The 17,209-nt window shown below is 34.7% G+C and overlaps 2 protein-coding genes across 3 annotated transcripts; one reads left to right on the forward strand and one right to left on the reverse strand.

Moving 5' to 3' along the window:
- Positions 1–3,355: 3,355 nt before the first annotated feature.
- Positions 3,356–12,295, forward strand: LOC100249757 (T-complex protein 1 subunit zeta 1). 2 transcript variants are annotated; one of them, XM_002283474.4, is made up of 15 exons: positions 3,356–3,705; positions 3,794–3,857; positions 4,859–4,994; positions 5,488–5,639; positions 5,722–5,769; positions 5,959–6,051; positions 8,644–8,750; positions 9,038–9,152; positions 9,260–9,346; positions 9,610–9,814; positions 10,004–10,098; positions 10,973–11,041; positions 11,139–11,246; positions 11,351–11,469; positions 11,780–12,295. In XM_002283474.4, exons 1-15 carry the CDS (start codon positions 3,572–3,574, stop codon positions 11,853–11,855), a joined length of 1,608 nt encoding a protein of 535 aa, XP_002283510.1. In that variant the 5' UTR covers positions 3,356–3,571; the 3' UTR covers positions 11,856–12,295. The 2 variants fall into 2 exon arrangements, with proteins under 2 accessions (XP_002283510.1, XP_059598507.1); XM_059742524.1 differs by having other exon boundaries at positions 11,351–11,974.
- A 499-nt stretch (positions 12,296–12,794) lies between these two features.
- On the reverse strand, positions 12,795–16,934 carry LOC100854949 (uncharacterized). The gene is made up of 3 exons (XM_003633668.4): positions 16,749–16,934; positions 14,732–14,879; positions 12,795–13,230 (listed from the first exon to the last, which is right to left on the reverse strand). Exons 1-3 carry the CDS (start codon positions 16,801–16,803, stop codon positions 13,167–13,169), a joined length of 267 nt encoding a protein of 88 aa, XP_003633716.1. The 5' UTR covers positions 16,804–16,934; the 3' UTR covers positions 12,795–13,166.
- Positions 16,935–17,209: the final 275 nt, after the last annotated feature.

The following is a 17,209-nucleotide window of genomic DNA, read 5'->3' on the forward strand; positions in this document are numbered from 1 at the left end:
TTTTTCTCTAGTGGCTCTCTAAAAGATAGAATGACAAAAAGTTTTAAACCTTAAACCCTTAAGGGGGTTTATATAGGGCTTCTTATGGGCTTAAGTCACTTAAGCACAAATTAGGTTTAGGTGACCTAATCCAACCTACTTGGGTTCTAATTAATTAGTTAGCCTTATTGGGTTCCAATTAATTAATTAGCCAAATCCAAAAAGTCAATTCATAAAATCTAGTGCAACCTTGCATTTTTACCAAAACACCCTTATGCACACTTATGAATCAAAAACCCAATTTCCTCAAATAAAATGTGCCTCCATGAATTAGGAGCTCGAGCAAGCACCATTAGGGGCCATAGGAAAATATTAGCTCCCTTATGATCCAATTCTGAAGTTGATTTAACATTCCACTAAAGAAAATTAACTATACTTTAATATCTTGTGAAATTACAATGACCTAAAGCTTGAATCCTTAACTTACTATCCACTACATGTAGACTTCTCATTAATTAGTGTTCATAATCTAACAAGGTACTGTTATCAACCTATCAGGATTACTTCTCTAATCCTAAGTTCCAAATCCACTTATTATGTGATCAATTGATATACTCTAACTCTGAGGAGCATATGTCAAATTCCATTGAAGAAATTGCTATGACTATAATCTTCTTGATCACATGTCCTTTGGATCACTCAAGGGCACACATTGTCTCAATATCATGAGGTATCATAACATTTCCATTGAAAATATCTATTACTACCAATCTCCATCAACAGCGACCCAATCTATAGAGATATATGACCACATTAGGGTCTCACTTATAAGTCAAAGCCTCCTGTTGATTTTAGCGTAAACTTCACATCCTCTCAAGGTTGAGAGTCTATGTAAGATAGTAGCTTGATGAATAATGACAATCAATAACATTAAGTCATGATCCACTATAGGTTCTGTTTGACGTGTAAATCATACACACTAATGTACTTAACATGGGAAACTGATCCCGACAAATAAGATAATCCTTTCAATTAAGAGGTAAGTACACTATAGACTTTATTAGATTGCCTAAATCTATGAACTGATTATGAACTACTTATCATTTTACAAGAAACCCATGACTTGTATCCTCCAAGCAACTCTTAATGATATGAACATGAATGCTCAAATTAATATTAATCCATATAATGGATAGATAAATGGAAGATCAAGTCTAACTTTGTTACATCATGTCTTACTTTTAAAGGTTCTATCTCAACATTTACTTAAGCTACTAAACAACGATACTTTATATTAAGGGCAAAAATGATTAGGATGCAAAGTTGTAGTCCAAATGTTAAAATTTTTAGAAAAAATACTAGGTAACTTGTGTCATCATGATTTTAATAATCAAATCAATCATTCACTAACCATGCAAAGCATCAAATCAATGATATTTTTAAAAAATAACAAAATTTCAAATTCAAAATGAATAAAGCACTCATAATACATGAAACAAATCTCAATAATCAAAGGTGACAACTTACAACTTGTTTTCTTGTATTAGTCCAATAAGACTAGACGCTTGTTTCAATAATTTCATTAGTGAATAGGCTATTGACCAAACCTTGAATGATTTGACCCACAAATTGCTAGACTATTTTTATTTTCATTGAATCCACCCTTGCTTAAAGCTCTTCTAGTTGTTCTTCGACAACACCTTTTACCTCATAGGAATGAATAGTTTCATTCTTCACCAACTTAACTTTTCCAAGGCTAAGGGCAATTCTTCTTGGTGTAATTGGTTTTTCCATATGCGAGATAGATAATGTTAAAGGTGAAATAGAGTGATGGGAGTGTAGTAGTGCCCAAAGTTTTTCATTATTTTTAGCCAATGCCCCATTTCATTGCGATAATGATTACTTCTTTTGTTTGAATTGAAGCTATATCACTTTAATTGTGACTACAATTAGCAAAAGGAATTTTTCATTCGTGCGAGCCCCTCTTTTGGTTGTGTGGAGTTTTGAGATTAGGTTAATTTCGATCTTCTATTCTTGTGGTGATCGATTTTTGTTTTTCGTCAATGTTGCCAAAGTGTTGTAACATTGAAATTTTCAAGAAAAATCATTAGTCTTGCTTTATCTTTTCATTTGGTTTTATAAATATGTTAGGAGGTGTTTGGTACACGGGAATAGGGAGGGAGAATAGACATCTCATTCATTTTCTCCCTTATTCCTATGTTTAGATAAATTTTAAGAAGGTAGAAATGGAATAAAAAATTATTCAGGCAGAAATCAAATCCAACTTATAAGTCGGATTTGAATTCATCAAAAGTAGGTGGAATTCTGATTCATTAAACCCATTTGATAATATAAAATAACCTAAATTTACTATTTTACCCTCTTATCTCATTCTTTAAGCCCGATGCTTATCTTCTTTGCAAAGTTAGAGAATCATTCATCATCCACTTCTATGCAACAAGTGATTCTCCCAAATTGAATCAATCAAACCTTCCACGACATTTAGAAAAAAAAAAAAAATTCAATTTCTAATTTCTAGGGTTTTGAATGAAATTGAATTATTTTATTTCCTCTTTTGGAAATAGGAAAACATTTGCTAGCTTTGAGAATTTAAATATTATAATATATATATATATATATATATATATATATATATATATATATATATATATATATATATATTCTTATTTTTGGTAAAATATAATTTTATAACTACTTAAGCATATGACAAATTATTCAAATTTTTAATAAAAATGATAATTGAATATTTGTACATTAAGGTTATATAATTTTTTATGGTTAATTTTTTATTTATTGAGTATATATATATTTTTAGTCTTATTATTTAATAACAAAAAAAATTTCAAAATTTATTTTTTAAAAATAAAAAAAATTATTTTAAATTATATGGAAGGATATTATTGTAAATTTATTTCTTTTTCATTTCCAATCTTGCATTTCTAAGTTCATCAAAATGCTAGAAATGAAATCATCAAATTCATTTCTATCTATTAAGAAATATGAATGAAAACAAAATATTCATTTGTATTCCTTATAACATACCAAAGTAATTATACGTAGGAAACACATAATCAGAGATTGAGGCGATTACCCTTTCATTACATCAACATGTCCTTATTTATTTTTCTATTTTGTTTAATTATGAAAATGAAACAATTTTTTCAATATATTTTCATTTAAAAAAAAGAGGAATAGTTAGCAAATAAAAAAAATATTGTTTAAAATTTTTTTAGTTATTGTAGTGCTTGCATTTGTTAAACGATTAGAAAATCTTTTTCCAAATGATTTTTAGAAACATGTTATTTTTCATTTGTAAATTTACTTGCCATGTACTCCATACCCTAAACGCTGCGTTTTGAAGGAAAGCAAAACCAAAAGAAGCGCCTTTTTGCGAGAGCTCAAAACGACGTCGGTTTAAAGAGTTAAACCTAAAACTCCATTTCCAGAAAGCCCTAAAACCCAACCCCGCTCCTCAGTTCATAAGCGGAAAACTGAAACTCTTAAAAAACTCCCAAAGCTACGCTCTTTCTCCTTCTCTCCAGCTTCATCCATCTCCAGAAACCAAGCGAAGATGTCACTGAGAGTGTTGAATCCAAATGCAGAAGTGCTGAACAAATCTGCAGCACTTCACATGAATATCAATGCCGCCAAGGGCTTGCAAGATGTTCTCAAGACCAACCTCGGCCCCAAAGGCACCATCAAGATGTACACTTTTTCCCTTTTCTTCTTCTTCTTCTAATTTATTCTCTCTCTTTTCCGTTTTCCATATCCTTTCTTTCGTTTTCATTTCCAGGCTTGTTGGCGGAGCCGGCGATATCAAACTCACCAAGGATGGCAACACTCTCTTGAAAGAGATGGTCAGCTCTCTCTCTAGAAACTCTAGATCTTTTGATCTTTCTTCCGGCTGTAACTGTGTTTAGTATTATTATTATTTTAATTTTTGTCCTAAGTTTAGTTCTGATCCATGCGATTTTTGGAGTTGATTGTATTTATATAGACGGTAGATTTACTTCAGAAAAAGAAGAAATCTGATTTCCGGCTTATATATAGTTGAATTTTTTGGGATTAATTAGTGTTTTGGATCAAATATGGAGGGTAGTAGTACTGTAGCACTCAGGGCTCTGTTTGTCGTTAGATAAAATAAGACCGGAAAATTGTTAAGAGAAACAAACAAAACCAAAGTGCTGCCGCATTTCAGAAAACATAGTGGATTTACAAGGTTCCTTGAAGTAATGGAATTGTTAGTAATGTGTTTAAAAAAACCTAGTAATGCCGCCTATCATGTCACAATTGCAACTGTTTGCAGTATCATTGGTTGGCATAGACACGAGTCCTTCATGATCTTATCTTCTGCTAAAGCAAACAGAGCCTAAGTGTTTGCAGGGTGGGAGAAGAGGTGTGTAGTGATAATTTGAACTGTTAGGCTCTAAGGGTGGCATTAAAGGATTAAATACCAAAACATGGAGTGACATCAAAGAAATTGGGTCTGTATTTCAGTGTCTTTCCTATGATTGCTTAACTTCTGTACTATGCTACTTCAAGAGCTGTATGCGTAAAACAATTTCTTGATGAAAAGGACAAGGGATGATTGTTGAGAACAGAGCAAAAGTCTTACACAGTGATCATTTTTGCACGCTTTCGAACTTTACTTCTTTTTTAATCTTTCTATAGATAATGTTTTTTCCCAACCTAGAACCTCCCTAGTCCTCACCTCAATCTCTTCCCATTTGAGCCAGGCTTCAAGGTCTGTCATATGTTACTTCTTCATCAGCACTCAGATTTAATTATATTTAGCATCCACATTTCCTTATGTTGTGTTTACAGTGTGTTATTGGCTGATGTTTCATTTATGTTACAGCAAATTCAAAATCCAACTGCAATTATGATAGCAAGGACAGCTGTTGCCCAAGATGATACAAGTGGAGATGGTACAACCTCTACAGTGCTCTTTATTGGCGAGCTTATGAAACAATCAGAACGCTACATTGATGAAGGTTTGTGATACCATCATTCTATGCATATAAGTGTGGATGTCAATGATGTGTGCTACTGTTTTTCTATACAGAAATAAATAAATAAATAAGACATGTGACTGTTCAAAGTGTTTCTTTATCTTAGAGGGGAGAATGGCTTTATAGCTAATTCTCTTGTATTGCCATGTTCCTTAATGTAATTTAGTCATTCCTTTTTTTAGTCCTTTTCCACCTTTCCGATCTTTTCCATGTATTACTGTAAATGTCATGCGTTTGTGGGTTGGAAATATTTGTCCTAATGAGCAAGGGATGCAAATAAAATTGGTAGCCTAGGTCCCAAACTTGGGTCAAAGCTATTCATATTTTCAAAAATGGATTTTCTACGTCAACTTCTTAAAATTGCATCAGTGACACTTAATTTGCATTCAAATATAAATACTAAAAACAGTTTGAGATTATGCCTCTTTGTGTGTCCTTGATGAATTTTACGTATGAGGTGAATTGCCTGTTCCAGGGATGCATCCACGTGTTCTGGTTGATGGGTTTGAGATTGCAAAAAGAGCTACCCTCCAGTTCCTTGAAAAATTTAAAACTCCTGTGGTAATGGGTGATGAGCCTGATAAAGAGATTCTAAAAATGGTAGCAAGAACAACCCTGAGAACAAAGGTATGCTGTAAGCTTTGATTTCTTTGGTAGCATTTTATGCAATTTTATGTGATTCTTTCTCATAACTTGTTATTGGCATTAGTTATACGAGGCAATGGCAGATCAATTGACTGACATAGTTGTTAATGCGGTGAGTGCTTTTCATGCAGTTAATTTTTATTCAAGCCTGTTTTTTCCTTCTGCATCCTATGATTGTTTTCAACTCACATTCACTTTTTGGCTGTCTCTATTTTCCATCTAGTTTAACTTATGTAAGTTGTGTGGTTAGCAGTAGACCCTTTTGTGTCTTGGTGTGATAAATTTGACTTTGATTTGACAGGTGCTTTGCATCCGCAAGCCTGAGGAAGGCATTGATTTATTCATGGTGGAGATTATGCACATGCGCCATAAGTTTGATGTGGACACACGTTTGGTATATTCATCGGCAACTGTTAATTTATAAAGCAATCAAAATTTTATAGTTTAAATTAATATCTATTAGGCAATATAATTTTTTATACTTGTGGTCATCACCTTTAAAATTTGAGGATTCATGTTGATAATACCTTCTCAATTTGACATTGTCTGTCAATCGCCTATACTAACATCTTCTTCTGTTTAGGTTTGGGATTCAATCCTCTTCCTTTATCTAGAGCTTTGGGATAGGCAGTGTAAAAATATAGAAAATTAGCATGTTGCTGTATCTTTGTGACTAAAAATACCGCATTCTCATTTTAGCAATTGCGGTTGGTGAAATATTTACTTGTAAAGTACTCTGGTTAAACAAATCATCTCTAACCAATAGTTGTTAGATGATGTTGATATTAATTAGCTCAAGGGATGATGGAGCTGGTGGGTGGACCATTAACTACTACTAGTAATAATTGTATATAAACAAACAAAAAATTGTACTTTCATTTCAAGCCACTGTAGGACTCTTTCTGCTTGGTTGCAAATTAATTGCGATGGTTTTCTGCAATTGTAGTTGATGATTCTATCACCTAGGCATCTGTAACCTTACATATTGCAGAAAGATATTTTAATTATTAACAAAAGTTAGGCTTTTGTTTGGTTGCTGTCTATTTTCTGTGCTTTGTTTGCCAAAAATTGGTAACAATTATAAATGTGTTTGGTAAACCAATTTTTGTTTTCATTTTTTTTAAATGATTTCCTGAATTTCGTTTTTAGAACCTTGCATGTCACTGTAGCTGCAAGCCTACTGCTACCTTATGTTACATTGGCGCTTCAAAGTATGTGAAGTAACTGTGCTAGGCTTGACATGCTAAGGGTTGTGGGGTATATCTGTCCAACATTCCTATCTATCAGCTATGTGCCCAACAGATATCTCTAACAAAGAAAAAGGGAATTGCATTCCTTGTTGTTATAAGTAACCTTGGGCTCATGTTGAACGTGCTATCTTAGTTATACACTTCAATTTGACCAAGGGAGTAGAATGAAATAAAGCTATATTATATTATTTAATCATGTTCTCATTTCCTAAAATTCGGGGTTGTTGAGTGATGGTCATATTCTTCATGGGGATTCAATGAATCTGACATTTAGTACACCTGAATGCTTGGAGCCAAGTTCATGCAATAGCTAACATTGCCACTTCTTTGCTATTGCCTCTACTGTCAACAGCCTACATTGCTATTGCTGTTGATGAGAACCCGCCATCTATACTGCTGCCACAGCACCATATCTTCCATTTTAGCCACTGCTTCCAGCTTCACCTTTGCCATCAACCAGCCATTCACCATGCTGCTACTGACAGCCAGCAATATTGTTCCTGCAGCTAACCACCCCTATCATCATAATGACCACCACCAGTTCACCACACAATCACTGCCACCACTATTATCTTGAGCACCTCCAACCAAAAGCTGGAGTTTAGCATACTTTATTTATGATTGTAATGGAAGAATTTTAAATGTTTTGGACTGCTATGACAGTTTGGGTGTCTTTAGACATGTCAGAATTGCAATTGAAAATGTTTTTATGAACTCTTTGCTTCAGTGGTCCAGTAGATTAGTATTTTGAATGTTCCTTGTATCCATCCTGCATTCCTGTGTACATGGTTGTGTTCTTTTTCTTCCCTTTTTGATGAGTGGATCTTGTATGCATTCTGTGTGCATGGTTGCCCCCTTTTAGGCTATTTATCTAAAAAAAAAAGCTGTGTTGCTACTTTTAAATTTTATTTTTCAGAAAAAATTGAGAAAGAAAACAGAAACAGGTGAGTAAACAAGAAGAATGGCAAGGCAACCAAATGTCATCTCAGCTCGTTAATACATTTTTTTCCAGGCAAAGATAAAGGAAGGAAACAAACACTTATAAATAGCCTGGATGAATGAAAAGTGCATAGGTTGTCATGATAGACCGTGTGCTAAATGACATTTTAATGGAAAAAAAGTGTGATTGGTGACTATTATATATATAAGACTTCGATAGGGATGGGGGGTGGGTTTCTGGGAAGTTCCAGGTTCAAGTCCCAATGGGGACAAAAATTTACCAATCAAAAAATAAAATAACATTATGAACTAGAAATCAGCTTGGCATTTGTTTACAATAATTTTTTATTTACTCAGCAAATGCATACATTATCCTTTAGTATGCAACATTTGGGAAAAACCACGTGCCTTGGTGATTTTGTCCCAATCCTAGTGTGTCCAGTAATGATGTTTTTTAGTTATATGGACTAAAAACCTGCAGAATGCCAGCTCCTGTGGAATGGTTCCTTTTAGGTACATGGGCTTGTTATTGTCAAGTTTGAACCATTTAGTTATGGACAAAGGCTAAGAAGGGTGTCTGTTACTAGTTATATATTGTTGTAGGTGTGTTTTGAAGGTTTTTTCTGTGTTTTGATTCAACTTTGTTTTTGGTGGTTAGAAAGATAAACAGGACTGCCACACATATTTGTGTTAATTTCTGAATCTCTCCGTTTATGGTGCTAGCTTAAAAATTGTTTTATTTAATACAAAATTACCTTTATATATACCTCAGGTTCTCATGTTATATACTTTTCTAGGTTGAAGGTCTTGTCCTTGATCATGGTTCAAGACATCCTGATATGAAGCGACGTGCTGAGAATTGTTACATCTTGACAAGTAATGTATCTTTGGAGTATGATAAAAGGTAAATACTGAGAAATATGTTTGCTTTAAAGCAAAAACCTAAGGTGGAATACTTGACAAGTTCAAATTCCAGTGTGCTTTTGGCCAGGGGGTTGGGGTGAGGTAGGGGAAGGGAAGGAGAGTGCTAAGTGTTGGTTTGGTATATTATGTTCACATTGTTTTTATTTTCCCAAATTCAATTTATTATTGAGTGATACTGAAATAGAAATTTAAAATTTTGAAGCTGAAATAATATTGCAGTTAACTACAATATTGTGGAAAACATGAAACTGATGTTTTGCTTCTCAGTGAAATAAATGCAGGTTTTTTCTACTCAAGTGCAGAACAGAGAGAAGCCATGGTTGCAGCTGAAAGACGTCAGGTTGATGAAAGAGTGAAAAAAATAATAGAACTAAAGAACAAGGTAGAGAAGTTAAAATGCATGGCTTATTTGCAACGTGTTGATGATAGGAGTGTATAGTTGTACATCTGGCATCTTGATTCATTGCGTGTGCCTTTGTCCTTATGCAGGTTTGTTCTGGTAATGATAACAACTTTGTTGTTATAAATCAAAAGGGAATTGATCCTCCTTCACTGGATCTTCTTGCAAGAGCAGGGGTAAGTCATCAACCATTTATGTTGTTGTGTTCTGCTATTTACTTCTTTGGAATCTCCTTTTGAGATAATGCTTTCTTATATTTCATTTCCAGAACAATAGGCTAGCAGTAAAAGTAGCACAAAAGAACCATTCTAGGGAAGCTTGAAGAGAGCTTCAGTTTTCATTTTCATTACAAGATTTTTATAGGCATATTAGATATATTTTGTTGCCTCTGTTTTTACCCCTCTTTTACAAATTGCTAAGTAGGCCTTTTTTTTGGTAGATAATTGCACTCCGAAGAGCTAAGAGGAGAAATATGGAGCGTTTGGTTTTGGCTTGTGGAGGAGAGGCTGTAAATTCTGTTGATGATTTGACTCCTGATTGCCTTGGTTGGGCTGGACTTGTTTATGAGCACATCCTTGGTGAGGAGAAGTATACTTTTGTGGAAAATGTGAAGAATCCTCACTCGTGTACAATCTTAATTAAAGGTACTTGAAATGTTTTGTGGTTTCATTTTGCTTGTAAAAGCTAAAAAGTAATGTACACTGTTATTCTATCATTTAGTCAACAGGCTAAAGCACTTGAATTTGTTGGTGCTACTTATTTGATATGCATCATCATATTGCTATTACAGACCACTTGTGATCAGATCCTCATAACTATGTCTAATGTTGCAGGACCTAACGACCATACAATTGCCCAAATTAAGGATGCTGTTCGTGATGGCCTGAGATCTGTCAAGAACACTATGGAAGACGAATCTGTTGTCTTGGTAAGTCCACCACTCAAGCCCCCATGCAGAAATATATGTGAAACTTGGTCTGTGATGTCACCTGATGATTCTAAACTTCCTCATCCTTATTCATATTTGAGATTGCTTCAATGTGGTTTCTTTTGTTAGCTCTTGAGAATTGTTTAAATTAACTAATCCTACTTGACGTATATTGATGCTGTGTAGGATAAGTGTTTGGGTAATTTCCACAATAAAAAATGATCAGAGCATGCTTTACAGGCTTGCTGCTGGCACAATTTATATGCTTGACACATCCCATACATTTGACAGAAGAGCATGCTGCCTTCTGTGACAGTTTGGTTTAGTGTAGACCCTGAATGCAGTTAATATAATTGCAGTGGTTTTTAGAACCTAAAATAATAATAGACAACTGAAGTTGCCTGGATAAGAATAGTGGAAAAGAGCTGAAGTTTTTTTTTTAAATAGGGAATTTTAGATGAACTGGTTAGTGTCCATCTTTCTGGTAGCACAACCATGCTCTTAAATGTGATTTGTTGATTCACTTTCTGGGTTAACATGGTCAAGGGCAAAGTTGAAGTTTGACGGCCCTTTTGCAGTTGAGATGATTCAGCTTGGTGGAGAGGGAACATGTAATGTGAAATATTGACTTTTGGTCTATAATCCTAAACTGGATCATATCCATGAATGGGAACATGATGTGTAGGTTGAGCAAATCTTATGTCCACCTGACCCATGGACTTACAATTTGCTCTGAATGATCCTTTCTTTTATATACTTAGGCTATATGAAAATTAAGACTCTTGCTCGGCTTGATGTAAATGCACTTTACAAGTCTTGTTCATGTTCTTGCATTATATTTTTTTAGTGAAGTTCACTTCCTGTTGTCATTTAGGGGGCAGGGGCTTTTGAGGTTGCAGCCAGGCAATACCTAGTCAATGAAGTGAAGAAAACTGTTCAAGGGGTAATGAATATCAAATCTGTCCTGTGTAGAAAAGTATTCTCAAGCAATCATGTCATGTTTCTAAGCGTTTTTTTTGGTATTTACAAACTTGGAACAGCGTGCACAACTTGGTGTTGAAGCTTTTGCTGATGCCCTTTTAGTGGTGCCTAAAACACTTGCAGAAAACTCTGGGCTTGACACTCAAGATGTGATCATCGCTCTTACGGTATTCTCTTGTTATGATCTGCATTTTCTTATTCTTATTTTTAGGTTAAAAATAAAAACAAATTCATTGAGTTTGTCTTTGATATCTTGGTGTGGTTTATTCAGGGAGAGCATGACCGAGGCAATGTCGTGGGACTAAACCAGCACACAGGAGAACCGATTGACCCCCATATGGAGGGCATCTTTGACAACTACTCTGTGAAGCGCCAAATCATAAATTCAGGGTTTGTGAAACTCATTGCTTTAAATTTGGGACCACCATTAGTTTATATTTTAGGTTCATTTGGTTCTACCAAAAGCTAGAATTGGATAACATTGACAGAGTGAGCGTGACTCTTCATATATGGATACATACTCTGCATTCATCTTCATTTTAAATATGGGCTTGCAGACTCCAGTCAAAGATTGCATGTTTCACAGCTTGAAGTGACCTATTTCTTTGCCGTTAAAGAAGCAAGCCATTAGTCCTGTTTTTCCCATTAAAGCTACATAAATCAAGCTAATCATCAACAATTATGCTACTCTGTTTTGCAGGCCAGTAATTGCATCTCAGTTGTTGTTGGTAGATGAGGTAATTCGTGCTGGACGGAACATGCGGAAGCCAAATTAAATATTTGTGATTGGAGGACGGTTGTGTAGTAGGTCCCTTTTTTTTGCTACTGGATGGAATTTTTGTTGTGAAACAACTATTTTAGTGGTTATACACATCTGGTGTGATTGAATTTTCCACATTATTAGTTCGATATGCAGTCTGAGGGGTGTCTGCCCATTTATTGGGTTTGATGGTCGTGTTATAACCCTTCTTCGGCCAAAATTGATCGTGAAGTGGAGGTTCTAAGCTGGTTTGCGTTATGGGTTTCCTATGAGATGGGTTTGAATGCTAAATCAAGCCTAATCCTAATTGAAGAGCTTCTGTCAATTTTATGTTTTGGAGATAATACTTTTTAACAATAGGTGATGAGTCGCCATTTGTATCTGGATTGTGAAAATCTCTTGACGTTATTGTTACAATTTCACCTTGTTATATTCTGAAATTTTTTGCGCTTAAAATCTTCATTTATTTTCTCTAAAAATATGGGTAAATAATGTTATTAAATAGGCCACGAATTTAAAAATGGAGGCCGTGATTTTTAAAAATAAATAAAATAAACACGAAGTGTGAACAATTGCGAGTAAAGGCCATCCTTGGTGCTACTCTTGATTTAAACTTGGGGGTTGTGGGGGGTTGGCGATGAACGATGATATCTGATACTGGATTTATAAGCGTTTAAAACGGCTGATAACAAATTAGCTATTTTTGTCATGAAAACTGAACGTAGAAAATTGCATTAGATTCGCACAAACTTGCAATACGTATTTTGTAACTTGAGCTTGTTTTGATTCTTGTGTAGAATCATTGGTTCATGTTCGGGAGGATTCTGGCCGGCCGCACATCCCTGTATATTATCTCCTATCTCATAAAGTCTTTCATGCGGTAATTCCAATTCCCTGCTTCTGAGGAAATGGAATTTACGCAAGAAAGATTGAGCCAAACACCCACAAGCTCAAATAAGTGTTAAAAACAGAGAAAAACGCTAAATTTTTCATTGAAATTCCCCAACTCTCCACTACATTGCTGAAGATAGCTAAAGCAGTGTAACTGGTAAATTCATAAAACTCAACCAAAGCTCTGCAAATATGCAATCCTACAGTGAATGTTTTTGTGATTTCACCTTTTTCAAATGACTCCCTTTTTATTTCCAGAAAATAACTACAGTTCAAAGTACATTTCAGAGATGCAGGGAAAATCAATAGAAGCCATAAGCACTGCTCCAACAATCAAAAAGTGTTATAGACATACACACCAATAGAAACACACCAATAGACACGATCTGCAGTCCAGATGCTGATTTTGCTGATTTGAGTCACTTCAAAGAACAGGTCATTTCCCCTGCTCTTGACCCATGTATTCTTTCTTCATTTTTTCAAAAACAGTGTCATTGTTGCTGCAAACAAAATCATGTGTAAGATTTTCAATCAACAAGTAATCAAAGTTAGTCACAGTCTTGCTCACATTTTACAATAAATCTTGAGCATGAAGGCAATAATTAATATTAACAGAACTACCTACCATAAAAGAAGAGCAAGTTATCCCTAAAATTTTCCTTTTTTGGGGGGTGGGGAGGGGGGGGATGGGATTTCATTTCTCTGAAGAAGTTTGCAAAGGCGAGGAAAGTGACAGCATACAAACCAAAACCATTAAAGCCAGTCAACCCATCTCCAAAGTCACAGCCCCAAAGCCAACTCATTCCCTAAGGAAATGTGGAGGTAATCAACAGGCACTGCCATCAAAATCCACAACCTAAGACATGCATGGGTAGGTTCCGGCTCCTTTTAACAAGCTTAAATTTCTGCTCCACTTGTTCTTGGCCCCCTAAATGGCAACAAAATTGTATGTGGCTCCAGTATCAACTGTAGCCAGTATTCTCTGTTGACAATTGTTTTCAACAATATGAAGCTATTTGGAGCAACGACCTTCTCCAATCAGCTGTAGTCAGGACATGTTCTTGCTGTTAATTTTTAAAAACCAATTGCTACACACTCTAACTCTGTCCATACACTTAACGCAGGAACTCATCTCACCCTCATTCCATGGCACAAAATAATTTGTTTGTCCAAACTATGAGTGTCTGAAAAACCTCTCACAGTGCGAAACAACTTACGACTTTCCTTGTTCCATCAACCATCAAGATGTTCTTTTAAGAAACTTTAATCATTCTAGACAACAAAATGGTTGGAGGCCTCCTGCATCTCCAAATACAATAGGAGTCTGAACGGTTATTGCAAGGTTTAATCATCTTAGGCGTCAGTATCACCGAACTATTGATTCAAAACTAGAAGCATAATAAAAACAATTCTGAAATTACATGGGAATAAATGGGCAAAACTTTGAATCTTAACAACTTTGACAACCAAACAGAAACTTTAACAATCAATCCTAATATTTCTACAGAAACTTCCTGAGGAAAAAAGGGGAGGATCTTCTCAAAAATGAATCCGTCAAACTGAGAAAACTATGCCATAGAGGGTAAAACTCAACCAAACATTTTGAGAGCTAAAGTAACACCCTAGAGTCTAGAAGCTAAGAGCAGCCTATGGAGAGGTCCAAGTAATTTGATTATTCAGGAACCTTTCAGAATGTAGCTGATGTATTAAGAACACAAACATGTGCCTGTATGCATTAAGCACACTCCAGTAAAAGAAACTTCTAAGGAAAATCATGTTTTCTAACTCACGAATATATTTTATGAACATACATTCATCTACTTTCATAACGAAGTCACCTGTAACTGCTTTAGAATCATGGTTTGCTCATACACAATTAAGCCAAGCGTCCAGATTTGCGTCAAAACTTCATCTAAACAATACGAAAATCATTTGAAAAGATATAGAGAACTACAAACAATAATGGCACCAAACAAGTGTATGATATAGAATTGAACTTACTATTGATGTAAGCATTTTTCATGTTCTTTAGATTGTTTTCTACAACGCATCGTACGGAAGAATCTTTTTTCATCAACACATTGAGTAAATTTTGAGAGATATTGCCTGCATTTCTCTTCCGCTGTCTTCTCCATTTTTTTGCGTAAAGCTGGAAAATTTTTGAAGGTATTAATATATTTTCCATGGCTAAAGATATAAGCAGGAAAGGCAAAACACAGCTATTCAAATTTATGATATATTATTGTTATGATAAAGAAGAAATTTTATGATTATGTCTCTTTGTACAATTTACATGCAAACCATACTAAAAGCTTTCATCAAAGACTAGTTTGATGCTAGGAAATACTTTTTCCTTCTCTTGCTTCCTTCTGATTTCATAAATGCTTCCTACCTGTAGGTGAATTATTGATGGCATACAACTTCTTAGATCTAATCTTTGCAAGAGAATAAGAATAGATCGAAGTAAAGTAATCAAGTGAGATTTCGTGAAAAGTCTAAGCAAGAGAATCAGAATAGATCAAAGTGTAATGTTCACTTCTTGCTCAAGAACAGCCCGGATCAAAGCCCAATCCCTCCCCCCCTTCCCTTTTTTTTTTTTTTGGCAAAATGGCTCAAAGTGCTCTATGGTTATTACTTATTAGTGCAGGCCCAGCCCCACGCCCCAAGAGCCGCTTGCCCCCAGTAGATTAATGTGGGTTTTAAAGTCCTTTAAAGTCTTCTCATCTCATCTCTTGGGTTTCCGATGTGGGATCACCGGAATGATTGATTTTAAAGAAAAAATTGCATTTATAGCTGTGAGGGTAGATTGGCCCACACCATTCTGCTACACTCGCCAAAAAACCTGATAAATTAGATATGTTATTCAAAAAAAAATATAAATAATATATAAATAGAATTACACAATACAATTTTTCTTCCATTTTTTTTTTATATTTTCATATTTAAATATTATACATATTTTATTTAATAAAATTTAAAATACCAATATATTTAAATAAAAGATCAAGAAATAAATATTATTGATTTTTAATTTTATATATATATATATATATATATATATATATATATATATATTTTAATTTTTTAAAAATTATCTTAAATTTTAATAAAATATAAATTATATATTTAAAACATTGATTTTTTGCAAGGAATGTTATCTATAACAAAAGCAATTTTAGGCCTCATTTGTAATATGCGAGAATATAATAACAAGAATGACTAAACGTTTTAAACAGCAGCCTTCAAATTCCTTTCACAAAATTTATTAAGCAATCAAAAACTTGTTTGTTCAAGTGATAAACCAAAGGGAGTTCGCCTCTAGAAAATGATTTATGTATCAATTTGTTAGCTTTCCAAGAAGACTGAGAATAGGGAGTGGGGAGAAGCTCATAACCAAAAGGGACCATGCAAGAAAAATAAGAGAATCGTGGGGTCGCTTGCTCACCTTGCGTTCATGCTAATACACAAACTACCCTGGTTTCAGGGTTTTGACCCTCTTTGGAACCCATGTTAGCACTTTGAAAACATCACTCAAATAAATAGTGATAATTATACATACTAGAAAATGAATGTACAGATTAAGGGCCCGTTTGGTCATTCCCTGAAAATTGAATGGCACCATTTCCGTTTACCTAGATGCCATATTTTTAACACTGGGAGCTGATTTTTTTCTGTAATCAGATATATCAGATATTTCCCATCGAAATACCATTAAAGCCAAAGCACAGTTTAAAAGATATCGGTTTGCCACGTAAAAGTACATAACCCACGCAGTATATGATTCATATGACTTGAGTGTTTGTGACTCATTCCCCAAGGTCCCTTGTCACTGACTTTGCCATTGATCATAAGTTTCACTCCTACTAACACTAATTGAAACAGTAGACAACATAAATGCACAGTTTGGTTGCTGAGAAAATGAGGGAAAAAAAATAAAAAATCAAAGATCATAAATTCTGATTTCTTTTTGTTTTGTTATCCCACTGTTTCTCAGTCGGCAAAGGAAGAATGAGAATACCTTTCTCCACTTCCTTCTCCTTTTGAATTTCTCCGGCTCCTTGAATGTAACCCATTTCACAACTCTTCAAAAGGCACAAGCTTTTCTTCTACTTCCGAGTCTCACAATGGACCTCTCTTTCGGTAGTTACAGGGTTATTTAGAGTGGTGACCCGTGATGATGGTGAAATTGGCCTACCTCTTAGTATCGGACACATTTCCATCTTTTTTATTTTCCTCCAAAAAATACAAATCCCTGAAATTTCTATCTCACCGGTCGCCGTGACCCACCTCTTAATCACAAACATGTCTGCACACTTTTACCCGCATTTATTTTCCTCCAAAAAAAAACATATCCCTCAAAATATCTATCTCACGTAATCTTGACTCATCTCTTAATCCCATAACCTTATTTGCACATTTCTACCCTTCATTTATTTTCCGACGAAAAAGATAGTTCCTTTGAAATAACTATCTCACAGG

The sequence above is a fragment of the Vitis vinifera genome, chromosome 14 (genome assembly GCF_030704535.1).
Source record: "Vitis vinifera cultivar Pinot Noir 40024 chromosome 14, ASM3070453v1".
In the NCBI taxonomy this organism is placed as follows: domain Eukaryota; kingdom Viridiplantae; phylum Streptophyta; class Magnoliopsida; order Vitales; family Vitaceae; genus Vitis; species Vitis vinifera.

Excerpts from the sequence above, each read along its gene's own strand:
- LOC100249757 (XM_059742524.1), top strand. The coding sequence starts at position 3,572 with ATGTCACTGAGAGTGTTGAATCCAAATGCAGAAGTGCTGAACAAATCT. Across the intron at positions 4,995-5,487 it reads AGAACGCTACATTGATGAAG|GGATGCATCCACGTGTTCTG; the intron begins GTTTGTGATACC and ends TGCCTGTTCCAG. Across the intron at positions 5,770-5,958 it reads CTGACATAGTTGTTAATGCG|GTGCTTTGCATCCGCAAGCC; the intron begins GTGAGTGCTTTT and ends TTGATTTGACAG.
- LOC100854949 (XM_003633668.4), bottom strand. The coding sequence starts at position 16,803 with ATGGGTTACATTCAAGGAGCCGGAGAAATTCAAAAGGAGAAGGAAGTG. Across the intron at positions 14,880-16,748 it reads GGAGAAGGAAGTGGAGAAAG|CTTTACGCAAAAAAATGGAG; the intron begins GTATTCTCATTC and ends AAAATTTTCCAG. Across the intron at positions 13,231-14,731 it reads GAAAAATGCTTACATCAATA|CAACAATGACACTGTTTTTG; the intron begins GTAAGTTCAATT and ends TTTTGTTTGCAG.